Source organism: Sinohyriopsis cumingii, chromosome 4 (genome assembly GCF_028554795.1).
Source record: "Sinohyriopsis cumingii isolate HCF-2022 chromosome 4, ASM2855479v2, whole genome shotgun sequence".
Lineage (NCBI taxonomy): Eukaryota > Metazoa > Mollusca > Bivalvia > Unionida > Unionidae > Sinohyriopsis > Sinohyriopsis cumingii.
In genome coordinates, this window is record NC_142964.1 from 31,915,730 (window position 1) to 31,929,829 (window position 14,100).

At 34.9% G+C, this 14,100-nt stretch overlaps 1 protein-coding gene across 15 annotated transcripts in view; it reads left to right on the plus strand.

Moving 5' to 3' along the window:
* Nucleotides 1–11,602, plus strand: part of LOC149800884 (uncharacterized) — a 67,083-nt gene extending 55,481 nt beyond the window's left edge. For all 15 annotated transcript variants that reach the window (XM_089954910.1, XM_089954911.1, XM_089954917.1 and 12 more), the window contains 7 exons: nucleotides 936–1,004; nucleotides 2,068–2,106; nucleotides 3,158–3,352; nucleotides 4,964–5,029; nucleotides 7,607–7,669; nucleotides 10,139–10,354; nucleotides 11,479–11,602. In XM_089954910.1, coding sequence (XP_089811036.1) covers nucleotides 936–1,004; nucleotides 2,068–2,106; nucleotides 3,158–3,352; nucleotides 4,964–5,029; nucleotides 7,607–7,669; nucleotides 10,139–10,344 — 638 coding nt within the window. In that variant the 3' untranslated portion in view covers nucleotides 10,345–10,354; nucleotides 11,479–11,602. The remainder of the gene's footprint in view (nucleotides 1–935; nucleotides 1,005–2,067; nucleotides 2,107–3,157; nucleotides 3,353–4,963; nucleotides 5,030–7,606; nucleotides 7,670–10,138; nucleotides 10,355–11,478) is intronic.
* The last annotated feature ends 2,498 nt before the right edge of the window (nucleotides 11,603–14,100 follow it).

Below are 14,100 nucleotides of genomic sequence, written 5' to 3' on the forward strand. Positions count from 1 at the left end.
GCGTTGCAGATATTATAAGTGAGTAATGACTGTTACATGTGAGTAATGACTTTTAGTAGTGACTAAAACTACTTTAAGAAAAATTCATGTCACAACAATTGATGAATCGCCAGAATTGGGATGCTCAATAATAACGTTTATGTTGAAATTTAGCCTTTTTCGACAAATTCAACTTTGAATTTGCAAAAATAAATGGTGACTTGAAATGCTCGGCAGGTGACACGTAGTAAAAACTTTGGCATTCTTTAAATGAGTAATCTCAAGAGTAAATGAGTAATTGGCGATAACCTTGCCTGCTAAATACGCGTAATTTCAAAATAATACATTGAAAAGTTTGTTGAAAAATAGGCCTCTGTTCACCTCGTACGAGTAGACTTTTTCATGGCACATACTGATGTATCTAACAGTCGTAAACTTTGCTGTTGCAACCAAAAGTGTCACCTATGTTTCATGTACTATTTACTTTTTGAAAATTGTTCGAAAACTAGTTAGGTTCTGTTAAAATCATGAAACGTAATGTTGAATGTACTTGAATTAGTACTAGTTACAACCAAGGTCAGTGACTAAACTGTTTTACTGACAAGTTAAATGTGTTTAGCTCGTGACTGCATAAATGTTGTATTCCTATATAGAGCCATTTATGACCAGTGGAATGCATGCTTATTTTGATCATAATAGCTAGGATTCCAAAGTTAATAAGACTTGCTTTCTATGAGTGCACACTAACAGTTTTTAAAGTAGATCAATTGAATGATTAGTTATCGTTAAAATTCTTCATTAATTTTCCTTATAAAATATTGCTTCTCATTGACAAATTTGTGAGGTAATTTTCCTAGTGTTTTATTCGTATTTTTATCGTAATATACTTGTAAGGAAGTATAGGTTTGTAACTTGTAAAAGCCTGGTCTAATCGCAGTGCCCTTACATATTTACAGGAAATGACATTGAAATGCAACAAATTGAGATAACAGGAACCACAGAGACCACACCAACGCCCATTCAAGGTAACGATAGAAATAAATAAATTGTCTACTGGAAATAACGCAACGGTGTATAGTATTAACGCAAACCGGCGCAAAAAAAACCCAATAATATACTGAAATTGTGTAATGAGGAATCGTATGCTATTGGGAATGCATGCGAAACTGAAAGCGGTACCAAGGGGAGATAATGAACAAGAGTTACTGCCCTTCACGTATTTGAACCGTACAGGTTAAGATGCGATATTTATGCGAAGCTCAAAACTGAAAACAGGCGACGAGTGGAAACATTTTAGTGTCAAGATGTAGTTTTTAGTTGGGTTGATACTTATTTTTAGAAATCGACTTGCCTACTCCAACGTCGATAATATATAATCTATATTTGTATTGGGGAAAATGTCCAAATGAGGCATAGTATGCTGCAGATTAAAGCATTATTTCAGGTAAATTAAAAGATGGACATTAATAGCATTTTTTTTTTGAACAAGAAATATTGAAAATTAGCCCAAATTATTCTACATAAATCTGATGCAAATATTATGGCCCTTATTTTGTATGGTTGTGTATATGTGGGTATGTACGTTCGTTGAGTAGATAAAAGTATAAGGAAATATTTCACAAGTGAATTTGAAACCATGTATTGTCGTGAGTAGCGCCATTCGTGACAAATATTATATAAAATATGTATTTTATAGCATATACTCCAAACCATATTCAATGAATAGTTAGTTCATAGTTTATATGCATATGACATGAGTAGTTCCAACACACCAAGATAACTAGCCATGACAAGATCTGAGAAAATGAAATTTGTTTGCGGATCTATATATTCCACTATATTGACAAAAAAGCTGTTCTTGGCTTCATCAGCTTCCTGAATAGAAGCTTCTACAAAAGCTGAAATTGTCTTGCATTCAAATGCCCAGCCGTGTACAAGACTACAATAAAGCAAAGAGCTTTTCTAAAGCGTTGCAACTTGGGCCTAGGTTTTGTTATGCATGAAATAAGATCCACAGGCTATGTGCAGGAAGAAAGGTCTATTAATCCTTGTACGAATTTCTTGACAATTTCCTTTTTCAAATTTCAGATTGGCAATTTACGACGAAGTCTACCACAACCACCGAAAGTAAGGACTTGCTGGTTTAAAGTATTTGAATATGAAAGAAATATGGTCAAATAATGTTTGTAATCTTTTCTTTCTTACTCTACTGATCAAATTTTAACGCGAAAATTGTGCATGCGCTGATTTGTAAACTGAAACAGCTTGATCACGTTCAATTTATGCAACAGACCACTCTGATAACCTAGTAGTTAGAGCGTCTGCCTCGGATGCTGGAGGTCGTGGGTTCGATCCCCGGCAGAGTCATATCAAAGACTTACAAAAATGGTACTAACAGCTGCCTCGCTTGGCGCTCAGCATTGAGGTTAGTGTTAGCACTGGTCAGCCTGGTGTCGGGATAATGAGACTGGGTGGGACATTATGCTACATGTCTGTGGCATGACGCCTCAGTGAGTGATAGACATCACTATAAACCGCCCCACTGCAGATATCGTTGCAATATGACTGAAAAATTGTTAAAGCTACGTTAAAAATCCAAAACACACACACACACACACACACACGCGCACGCAATTTATGCAAATACCCCTTTAGGTCATTTATCATTATTGCTATAATAGCGTGACCGCACAAAGTTTGTATATTGTAACCCTTACCAGTTAATTATGTAATGCATGCATTGTTTGTCCTTTACACTGTACTCAGCAAACGTGGATAAATTTTGAAAGACGAACACTGTTAGGAAAATGACTGAAGGCGCGTGTCAGTAATGATGTAAAAATCCTTGCATTAAGATCCTTTTCAATAAATGAAAGTGATCTGACAAATAAAGTCGTATTTCATATCATATTGAGATGTCGCAGTTAACAAAGGACTTACGGTTAAAAAAAGTTCTGATAACGTAGCCAAAGTCGAGAAAGTGGTACATTTCGTTTCTATTTCTAAAGGGTCAAAGTTCAAATTATCTTGATATAAGAACATACATCTTCTGAAAGAAACATTAGAAATGTGAAGCAGCTAATATGCAGACCCATTGCAGAATGCAATATTTAGTGCAGTATTATTTTAGAAAATAGACATATTAAAGAGCATCGATGCAAATTTCCTTATTTTGCAGTAATGGACACTCAACAGATGCCGGTCAATTCCTTATGTGTACATGGTCAAACGTATTTCTACCCTTACCAATGCCAATTGTACTACCTTTGCTACAATAACTTGTTCCTTATTGAAAGCTGTGCTTCTGACCTTGTGTACAGCAGGTCTGCTAAGCAATGCGTGTCACCAACATCTCCAGACAATGATTGTGTCAGTAAGTAGATCTATAATTCAGTTGTTTGATTTTAAATGTCTGAAATATTCAAACTTTTCATGGTGGAAACTAGTATAAACAGCAGAATGTAAGTTTATTTCTCGCGCCCTGTTCATGCCCAAATTATGAAATTAGGATCGTAAGCAACTGAACTGGCACAACACACTTGCAGCCAATTGTCATTGTGACCAGCATTTCGAATTTTACAAACTTGTTAGTTCAGGACTAAAGATTTTCTGCACCCTGATGTATATCATAACTCTTCATGGGAAGACGCATTTTGAAAACACAAATGTCGGTCATCGTTATCCATATTTCAAGCTTCACTAATGTAGATTCAGGATTTTTCAGTTTTCCAAACTGTTCAAAACATCAAGCTTGTTCGTATGCATTTGCCAGTACCCCTCTGTAAACAAAAGGTCACACATTTACCATTTTGTACCGGCTTAGTTTCTACCTTTAGTTCATGACATTGGTTATACCTGGTACAAGGAAACTTGATGGAGGGAAGCGTTAAAAGTATTGTCAGCGTTTCCTGAGCATAGTTCCTTCTAGAATGGTGAAATTGTGTGCATCTAGGTTAATGTTAAATCTTACCATCAAACTCACTGACCTGTATTTAATCTTTTACTATCATCAACCAAGACCATGCATTGGCTCATTAAGGAATGCATCTTGACATGTACTAACCCCTTATAACAAGCGTACGTTACCTTGACTCTCATTTCATGCTTCAGTCACATTTCAAAGTTTGTTTTAACTGATGCATTCGAGAATCTTAAATTACTGGATACATCATCTTAGTTCACCTGTACAAACGAAATAACACGTACCTACATACCATACTATTTGGTAAATATCTCGTGCACTGTTTAATCTAGAATATGAAAAGCTCATCAAAAGTCACATTATCATTTACTAGTTTCCGAATTCAGGCACTGCGTTGAGCTGATAGTCACAAGAGCTTCGTTCTTTGCAACATTGTCATCCATTGAATGAATATTCTTTTTGAGAGAATGTACACTAATTATAGCACACTATCGACTAGGAAAAATGAGTGTCACTTATGTTTCATGTACCATTTACTTTCTGGAAATTGTTTGAAAATGGGTTCGTTTCAAATCATGAAATTAAGTTGAATGCAGTTCAGTTAGTACTATACTGTTACAACCAAGGTCACGGTGACCGAAAGTTGGTTTTCCGGACATGTTTAACGTGTTTAGCTCGTGACTAAAGTTTCCTTCCTATATACAGCTCTTGATGACCAGTGAAGTGGAACAGGAATTCGAGTTAATTTATGGCTAACTTTGCATATTAATTACTATAAACTGTACATCACGATCTTACCATTTGTAGATTAACAATGTGTTGTACATGTATGAGTATAGGAATTACTGGACTGGATGTTTTGTATGTGAGGCTTCGGCTGTAATATATAATAAAGGCCATTATTTCTTCGTTTCTTATAAAAATACTGCTTCATATTTATTCTCTTATTGTAATTTTCCGTGTGTTTTGTTAGTATTTTTATAATTACATACTTGTATGGAAGAATAATTTCGTAAGTTGTAAAAAATCTGGTCTAATCCCAGTGCTCTTTCATATTTTCAGGTAATGGAATTGAATTTCAACAAATTGAGATAACAACCACAGACACCGTACCAGATAACACTGACGGTAAAGATACAAATAACATTTAATGTAATGGAAAGGATTTCTTAGCTATGCAGTCTCTATTGGCAATAACGAAACACTATAGTATTAACGCAAAACAAGTTTATTTAAACCATAATGTCTTGAAATTGCCTAATGTGAACTCGTCCGGCTCTCAATAACTGAACTGTTTTTAAAAACGTATGCTTAAGTCGTTAACTTAACTGAATATTCATTATTGAGGTGTGCACCTTGGGGAGAAGTAAATAAAGACGCGCTACGTTTCAAGGCCAGTTGGCAACATTTTGGGCTTTAAATTATTCCAAACCGTACAAATAAGGTCACAGCAGACGTGTTCCAGTTTTCAGATTTAAGTTTCGGCTTCTGCATTGGCGGATCATGCAGGCTTGTTCATGTGAAGGTAATAAACTATTTTCTTGAACGTTAACAGGAAAGTAACGTCATGTCAAAGTAGGAAAAACGTTTATTGCATGAGTAAGGGCACTTAGTTTCCCATGTCGATCCGTTTGAGTAAATTTGCTTGAAGGTCATTGTTTTGGACCTTGTTTTATGATCACGTTTCTTTAGGTATCGCCTTGCCAGCTCCACCACCCACAACGTAAAGTATACGATCTTCATTTTTAATGGAAAAATGTATCCAAATGAGTCGCATACTGATAAAACAAAATTTCAGGTTTAATTCAAAGACATAAATTAATAGCGTCTCTTTGAAACAGAAAATATTGAATAACTGGCCCAAATTATTGAACACAAATCTGATGTAAATATGGCAATGTGCGTGTGTCTTTATATATATGTGTCAAAACAGGTACATATCCTCGTGTATGTATATATAAAGATAGAAATATGGAGATATAAATACACAGAGAGAGGATATGTACATTTCTTGAGTAGACTAGAGTATCTGCATAAGGAAAGATTTCACGAGCGAATTTCAAACATTATATTGTCATGGGTGGCGCCACTCGTGATAATGCAGTACAAAATATTTCCTTGCATCATATCTACTAGAAAACTATTCTATGGCTGCTGATAACGTAGCCAATTAAGTCGAGAAAATGGTACATTTCGTTTTTATTTCAAAGGGGTTAAAGTTCAGATTCCTTAGATACAAGAACATACATCTTCAGCAAGAAACATTAGACATGCGAAGCATCTAATATGCAGATCCATTGCAGAATGCAATATCTAGTGTAGCACTGTTGGAAAAAGACATTGCTAAAGAGCTTAGATTTTCACCAATTGGCAGCATCCTCCGTCGGTCTGTTCCGTATGTGTACATGGTGAACCGAATTTCTACCCTTACAAATGCCAATTATACCTACCTTTGCTACAATGGCTTATTGCTTATTGAAAACTGTACTTAGATCCCGTATATACAGCAGATCGGCTAAGCAATAGGTGTCCCCAAGAAACGCATGTCACCGTGACACAAATGTTGTGCTTTAATCGTTATGTTTTTTTTTTAAATGTTCCATGCTAGAATCACGAAAACAGTGATACATTTATTAGTACCACACTGTACAAAGGAAATAACACGGACCTGATTTTCACAAGTATCTGTTCCAAGTTTATTTCCTTATTGCTAATGCCCTCATGGCTTATTTTCGTATGATGTGCGCATTCTCATATATAGAATCGTTAAAATTAGCAGAGGAACCATTTTGATGTACACAATTCCTCACTGATCTGGATCATTACGGCCAGTATTTTGCGCTGAATTGGCTTTGTTTAAATTGTTTTATTTCCTTACTCTGGGACTGTTCCATCTAGAATCGTGAAATGATGTGCATCTTAGTACCACCCCATTACAAGGAAGATCTTCGTAACCTACATTATCATTCATTAGTTTCGGTCAGCTATTGCGTTCAAATGGCATGTTCTATGCAACAGTCACACAGAATGATGAAACTTGAAAGGATATGAGACTTGAGGGGTGTATATTGACAAATGCAGTACATTAACGACTCGGAAAAGGAGTCACTTATGTTTCATGTAGCATTTTACTTTGTGGAAATTGTATGATAACTAGTTGCTTTCCGTTAGAATCATGACATATTATTTGAATGTATTTACATTAGTACTGTAGAGCTACATCTCTTTCTATAACACCACCCACTTTAGTGTATCATGCATGACCATGACGCTACAGAGCTCGACAGTAGCCTACTACCACGTAAACTCGTCACCAGGGCATAATGTGTTGAGACTGTGTTGTATATGTAAGCTGTGTATAGGAGTAAGACAAGTGGGTATCATGCTTTGTATGCGAGGCTTCTGCTGTCGTGCCCAATAAAGGCAAGTACTATTGTATGAACTATGCTTATAGTATTCGTACCAGCTGTCACTCCAAAGCTGCTAAAACCCAATGATTTCAAGCCAATCAAATATGGTTTATATGGGTGCACAATAATAGCTTCTAAAGCAGATAGTAAGCAAATGACTTGGTCATGATTGGTTACTCTTAGTATGTTTGTTTACTGTGCACTGAAGTTTCTTGTCCAGTCAAACTTTCATTAAATTTGATTCTGAAATATGGCTTCACTTTGATCTAATCCCAGTGTTCTTCCATATTTACAGGGAAAAATACTAAAATGCAACGTATTAAATCCACCAAAGCAGCCTCAACAACGACCAATAAAGGTAAGGATAGAAATGACATATTTAATGGCTAGTTTTTGTTAGCGATGTGTTCACTATAGTGTTAATGCAAGACAACAGGGTGCATAAACAATGACATCTTGAAACTGCTTAATGCTGAGGACACAAACTATCCCATAATAATGCAAAAGAACTTTTTAAAGTCATACTGAGGTGTTCACCTCGGTGTGAAAAGGTAAAGATGCTCTATTTTTATGGCTGATTGGTGAAACTTAGCTTATTTATTCCGGCCGTTTTGCATGAACAAAGTAGCTCACAGTAGACAAGTTCCTGCTCTATTGACCGATTTAGGTCTCGGGTTATGCGTTGTCGAAGCATGCAGACTGGCTCATGGGAAGCAAATACATTTGATATTTTCTTCCTGAACGTTAACAGGAGTGCAACATCATATCATAGTTGTCTGAATTAGGTAAACGTTTATTCCCCGAGTAAAGGCAGATGGTTACCCCTGTAGGTCCGTTCATTTTATTACGTTTGCATAAAGCCCACTGTATCATTGTTTTGAGAACGTTTTTAGTTTCGAAGTCTGAAACGGAAATAATTTAGCAAACGTATCACTGTTTTGTGAATAAATAATCAACAGACAGAACCCATATTTATGAAAAACTGACAAAACGGGCTATGATAAGCGGAGACATTTTTTTGGTGTTGCAGTAATGGAAATTCTTTAGATTAATTCATTTATTTAGGTGTGGCTATTTCCAATCGACTACCCACGAAGACAATATTACATCTTTTTATCTTTTTTAATTCGAAAACTGAATATGTCCAAACGAGTCGTGATATGCTGCATATTTTGAGGCTCGAAGGTTAAATTGTTTCTGGATGATTTGGGATTTTTAGATTTACATTATGGAATGTCTCTTCTGTGTCATCATTGCTGCACCTGGTAACAAGATCAACGGGTGTATGTTTCAAAGGATATTATAACTATATTAAGATCAGTCCCCAGAATTTATCACTTTATGACAATAGCAAACTCGTTTGGAGATTTATTGCTGCTGCCTTTGTTACGGTTCATTATGTCTATAGATGTTTTAATTATCGGGATTATCTGGTTCATGGTAAAAGCCATTTTGTTTCATGAAAGTTTGTGTCTAGATAGTGTAAAGTTTTGTCCCAACGTGTTTATTTCTAAGCATGCATTGAGTCTTGGCATGACTAGTCTGGATTATTAAAACTGCTAAGTACTTTGTGTCTCCTCTTGTCATGTTTGGTGACAATTTCCTCAACAACGTCAGCTGACAGCTAATTGTCAGCATTTTGTCCGAAATAATTCCAACCTTGACTAAATCTAATTTATCGTCGCCACCACGGTATTACATTACCCACAGCGACAAAAGCTAAGTTCTTTACATGACTGCATTTCTTAAAATTAGAAATGTATGTAGAGTTTTAAATAGTTTATATCGTATAACATTTTTTTCTCAATATTTTATAAGGAAGTATTATTGAAAATTTCGTGTTGTAAAAATAGTTCCAGCTGTGTATGCGATTCGGAATCTGATTGAACAGCTGTATTGAACTCCAGTACAATATCGCAAGAATGTGACTGTAATAAAGTAATAGTTGGCACACAAGATTTTATGTACAAGGCGTCACATAACAGGAAACGTATACATAAACACATAATTATGATCCAGAGTGTAGCCTATGTATTTTTTACATGTTTACTTGCATCTCTAAACGGTTTCCAAGACACGATAATGTTCAAGCGTTACAGCCTTTGTGTGCGAGTAAAAACTTGTAGTAGTGACTAAAACTACTACATTAAGAAGAAAAATTAATTTTACAATAATTGAATTGCTAGAATTGGGAAGATCAGTACTCTTAGCAATAACGTTTATTTTGAAAATTTGCATTTTTGACAAATTCAGCCATTTGAAAATGTAACAGCTAGAGGTGAAAACTGGAAATTTAACAGCTAGAGGTGAAAACTGAACTCAACAGGTCCATTTGTGATCGAACTCTGCCACGAGATAGATCATAAGCATGTTGCATAAAGAGATGCTCAGCAGGTGACATGAGAAAAGTTTTGTATGATTTAAATTAATAATCCCAAATCGGAGGTAACCGCGCCTGGTAAATGCGGATACTAATTACAAATTGCAGCACTGAAAAGATTTACCTATTGATGTGGGCATCTTTTCAACTCGTTCGAGTTTGACTTTTCATGGCCAATACTACCACCTCTTACATTGTGAAACATGTTTATCTCGTTAAACACACAAGACTAATGATTTATGGAGGTGACATTTCAAATAAAAGTCTGTTGCAGTAGATGAATCGCCAAAGCAATGGATATGCATGCTATCTTAAAAATATACTCACTATATTCAGTAATTTTGGTTGACATTTGTGCAAACTTGTTATAGAAATAAATTTGCAAAAGCTGTACTTTCCCGACTGGTCCAACTTTCTCAGTACATAATGTATTTTTCTTGCATTTAGAAGCCGTTCGATCTCTTGATCAGAACTGTACTGATCGTGTAGTATATCCAGACCAAATTGAATGCCGTAAATACTACTACTGCAATGACGGGAAACTGGAGCGTAGAACCTGTTTTCTCGACTATGTGTTCAGCCGGAGACTAAAACACTGTGTGCCTCGGTACAGCCACTTCGCCGACTGTGAGTCAATCATACGTCTGGATTAAGCATATGAAGGTATATTTGTAAATAAAATTTAGGGACATTTATACTTAGGAAACAAAGTCAATGAATGTTAATATAATCAAAATTTAGGTAGATGTAAATTATATTCGAATATAGCAGTAAGTAGAGTAAAAATGTACATGTATGTTGGATTTGTTGTTTCAATATTCCATATTGAATGTTACAAATAACACATTAAGGGAATTATTTGTTACATACGAATTTCCAGATCAATGGATTGCCCTGTGTGGAATCAATTTTGTTGAAACATAACCACTATATCGGTTAATATTGTGGGTTTTCCACAAACATTTATGGAAAATTGTAAAGTTGAAATTGTTTGATTCAGACACAAAATAGTATTGTTAGATTATTATTATTATTATTATTATTAGAACTTGTAGTGCTGTTTTGTTCGGTTGAAGTTAACTTTTTATCCACAAGATACTTGTTGTTACACGTCCCTTTATCAAACTAGGCTATAGACCCTATATAATGGCTAATCTTAATCTCTACACATGTTTCGAATTTCTGCATGATGGCTAGACGTCTATTGCACAAATCTTAACCTAAAATGCAAGGTTATGCCATTTGGTGCTATAAAGAAATGACATATCAGCGTGAACTATTTAAATTTTTCATCTATGCATTTATGTATTCACTTTTCAATAAGTGGCAAGACCTTTTGAGTTTCATATTTAAATTACCCATTATAGTTCAAACGAACCTATTGATTTCATTTGCACAAGGTCAGACAGATATCGCAGTCACAACGGCCTTGATTAACTTCTACATTGAATGCGTGCATCAAAACTTTTTTCTCATTGTCTTAAACGACTATACAGCCATTGCAAATACATGTCACGCACATTGCATATGGTGTTCATGCAATTTAATTAGAAACGCTTTATGACCTTTTTGATGCAAAATACAAAATGAATAGTTGTATTAAATGTATTCCATTATCATTACTTTTGAGAATTTTCTGCTCATTGGTACACAAGTGGTTATTTTCTCTTATCATGTCTCATTTTAAAGGAATATTGTTGAGCAGTTCCTTGCGATCAAAGTACACTATTGAATTAACGGAAATGAATGTATCGAATTAGTAAAAAAAAATACACTTCTCTTTCCAGCCAAATCAACACCAGTGGTATCATCAATCGTGGCAGAATGGATTTGAAACTGTTGACGAATGATGTTGTGCCATTTTCTCTGTAGACAAGGTTTCCATTGTTGAATAAAGGTTTAGCAACTGGCCACTTTAGTTTCATATCTTCTGTGCCAGTATTTACGGAGTTCATAACATGTAATTATCTGTAGTTCAATCAATATCCATGTAGCGCTTTTCCTGATCTAGCCGGTTTTGGATCAAGCCCGTTACGTCCAAATAGGTGGCGCAGTTATTCATCATTACCAACAAAACGTAGCTGATTTATTGAATGAGACTTTGTATGTCAAGGAATACAGCGGCTCCTTCAATATACAATGTTCTTTAATAATCTTGACTTCCGGTGAAAAGCACATACACATGTTTATACTAAGTATTGTACGTATTCTTGCCAACACAGCGAAAGTTAGGTAATGCAGATCTGAATAACAAATGATTTTGTTGCCATACCATTTTCGTGGAACTGGATTAGTATAGCAAGATTTATGCAAATACTTTTCTCTAATATGTTGTTTTTACGTATGTACGATCACCTTCTACAGGTGTGAAATTACTATGATACAAATACACAAATGATAGGAAGCAGTAACACCATATCTTCGACCATAAAATGTTTTGACTAGAACCTCTGAATCTAGTGAGCTTTGCATATATAAAATGGCAATCCCATGGAAAAATACTTTAAATTAGTTTTGTGCTACATAATTTCTGATTTTATCATGCCAATTTTGACTATTGTAATTTTTAATCTTGAGAAAACCACTTTTCATTTATACGAACACTAAAACTATCGTACCATATCCATACCTTGCTATAACCATAGCTAAATATTACATTTCTCAGATGTCGTGTTATGATAAATTGTCCGTTATTAAACTGTACAGGTACTTAAAACGTTCTGCTGGGTATCATTGGTAATTTACATCCATATGTAATGCACCATATGTAACATACACACATTCTACATGGGCACTAAAGCTAGTCACATTACTAGAGATACCCATTGTTTACAAAGCGACTTGAAACACATTCAGTACTTTCTGAATATGTATCACCCCGTACTTCATAACCATAACATTATGTAGGTGTTTCCATATCAAATATTTTAAAAGCATCTTAACATGCACCAAAACTTGTCTAAAAATATTTTCAATTCGAAATGTGCTAACATTTCTTTTGCCTTCTCTTCATCGTTCGTCCAAAATAAAGGGTGCAAGTAAAAGACGTGTATATTTGTAAAATAAAAGTTGTACCAATTTGGATCCAGTCCAAAAAAAAATTTGAACGTCCTTCATTACGAATCACTTTTGTCTATTCCAAGTTGATTACCATTCCAGTATTACAAAATGGTTCCATCATGTGAATCTGTTGTTGCAATGCTATTGTTGTATCGGCACAATTAGCAACAGCAGAAGAAAAACAAATCTGAAAGATCGGGGGAAATTTTTAAACTAAAAATACTTGACAATTCTGTTTACGTTGCCCAATCAAACCCGGTATCAAAGAAATAGTGGGCATGAAAAGTAACCGGAGTGTCTACATTTCAGCATAAAAACCACGCATTAGGTCTGACTTAACTTTACACTTGGCCGCAATTTATTTGAATTTAAACTGGTTAAACATCTTGCCATTGATACATTTTGTAACAAAGATATTTCCAGCTGGAAGTTTTATACTGTCCAACTGTTTAGAAAAAACATCTACATAATCCCTCCTTCACCCTACTTTTTAACATAAATTTAGCAAATTATGGTGTGAATGCGTTATCTGTAGTGGAATATTTTCGACGAAACCCAACTTATGCCTCGTTAAAAATGCAAATCTTTGTTCATTTATATGCAACTCTTGTTACAGGTAGAGATCTTGCAGATTAGCATTGTCCCTTTAATTGTTAAACCTTTTTAAAGGATATATATTATATTGAAGAATTACCTTTATATAATTTAGGAAACAAAATCTGATCGATGTTCATATTTTCAAATAACGGCGTCGTTTTATCCAACGACTGGAATATTTAAAATGACAAAAAAGCTTAAATCACTGTTTCGTTTGCATCATATAGAGGTTCAAACGATGTATACTTTTTCAGAAATATAGCCAGAATATATTAATAAATTAACTTTCTGAATGACCTTAAAATGGCAGCGATGTCAATTTTGGTGAACATAAGGTAATCTTCATTGGATAGTGTGCAAGAAAAACTAAGCCCCCGACAACATCAGACTAAAGTGAAAACACGTGTTTGGAGTGAATATTCTAGCAGTATATGAATACCCCCAAAGAGCAAATCAATTATGTATTTGGTTTCTGTATAACAAAGACATTTACATTCACCTATCAACAGTATGTTTTACAAAATCGTATATGCCAGTCCAAATGTAAATCAGTTCGAGCACTTAAGGAAATGCGTATTAGAGACAAGGAAACAAAATGTATTGAGGAAATTTACAATGCATTTGACATTATTTTTAATAAACGGGTACAACGTCAGACCTTTGGTATAATACTTTGTTATTGGTCGTTTGAGCTTATTTGGGCCGACTCCTTTCTGAAAGATAATTATCTAATGAAGCAAGGGAATTTCACG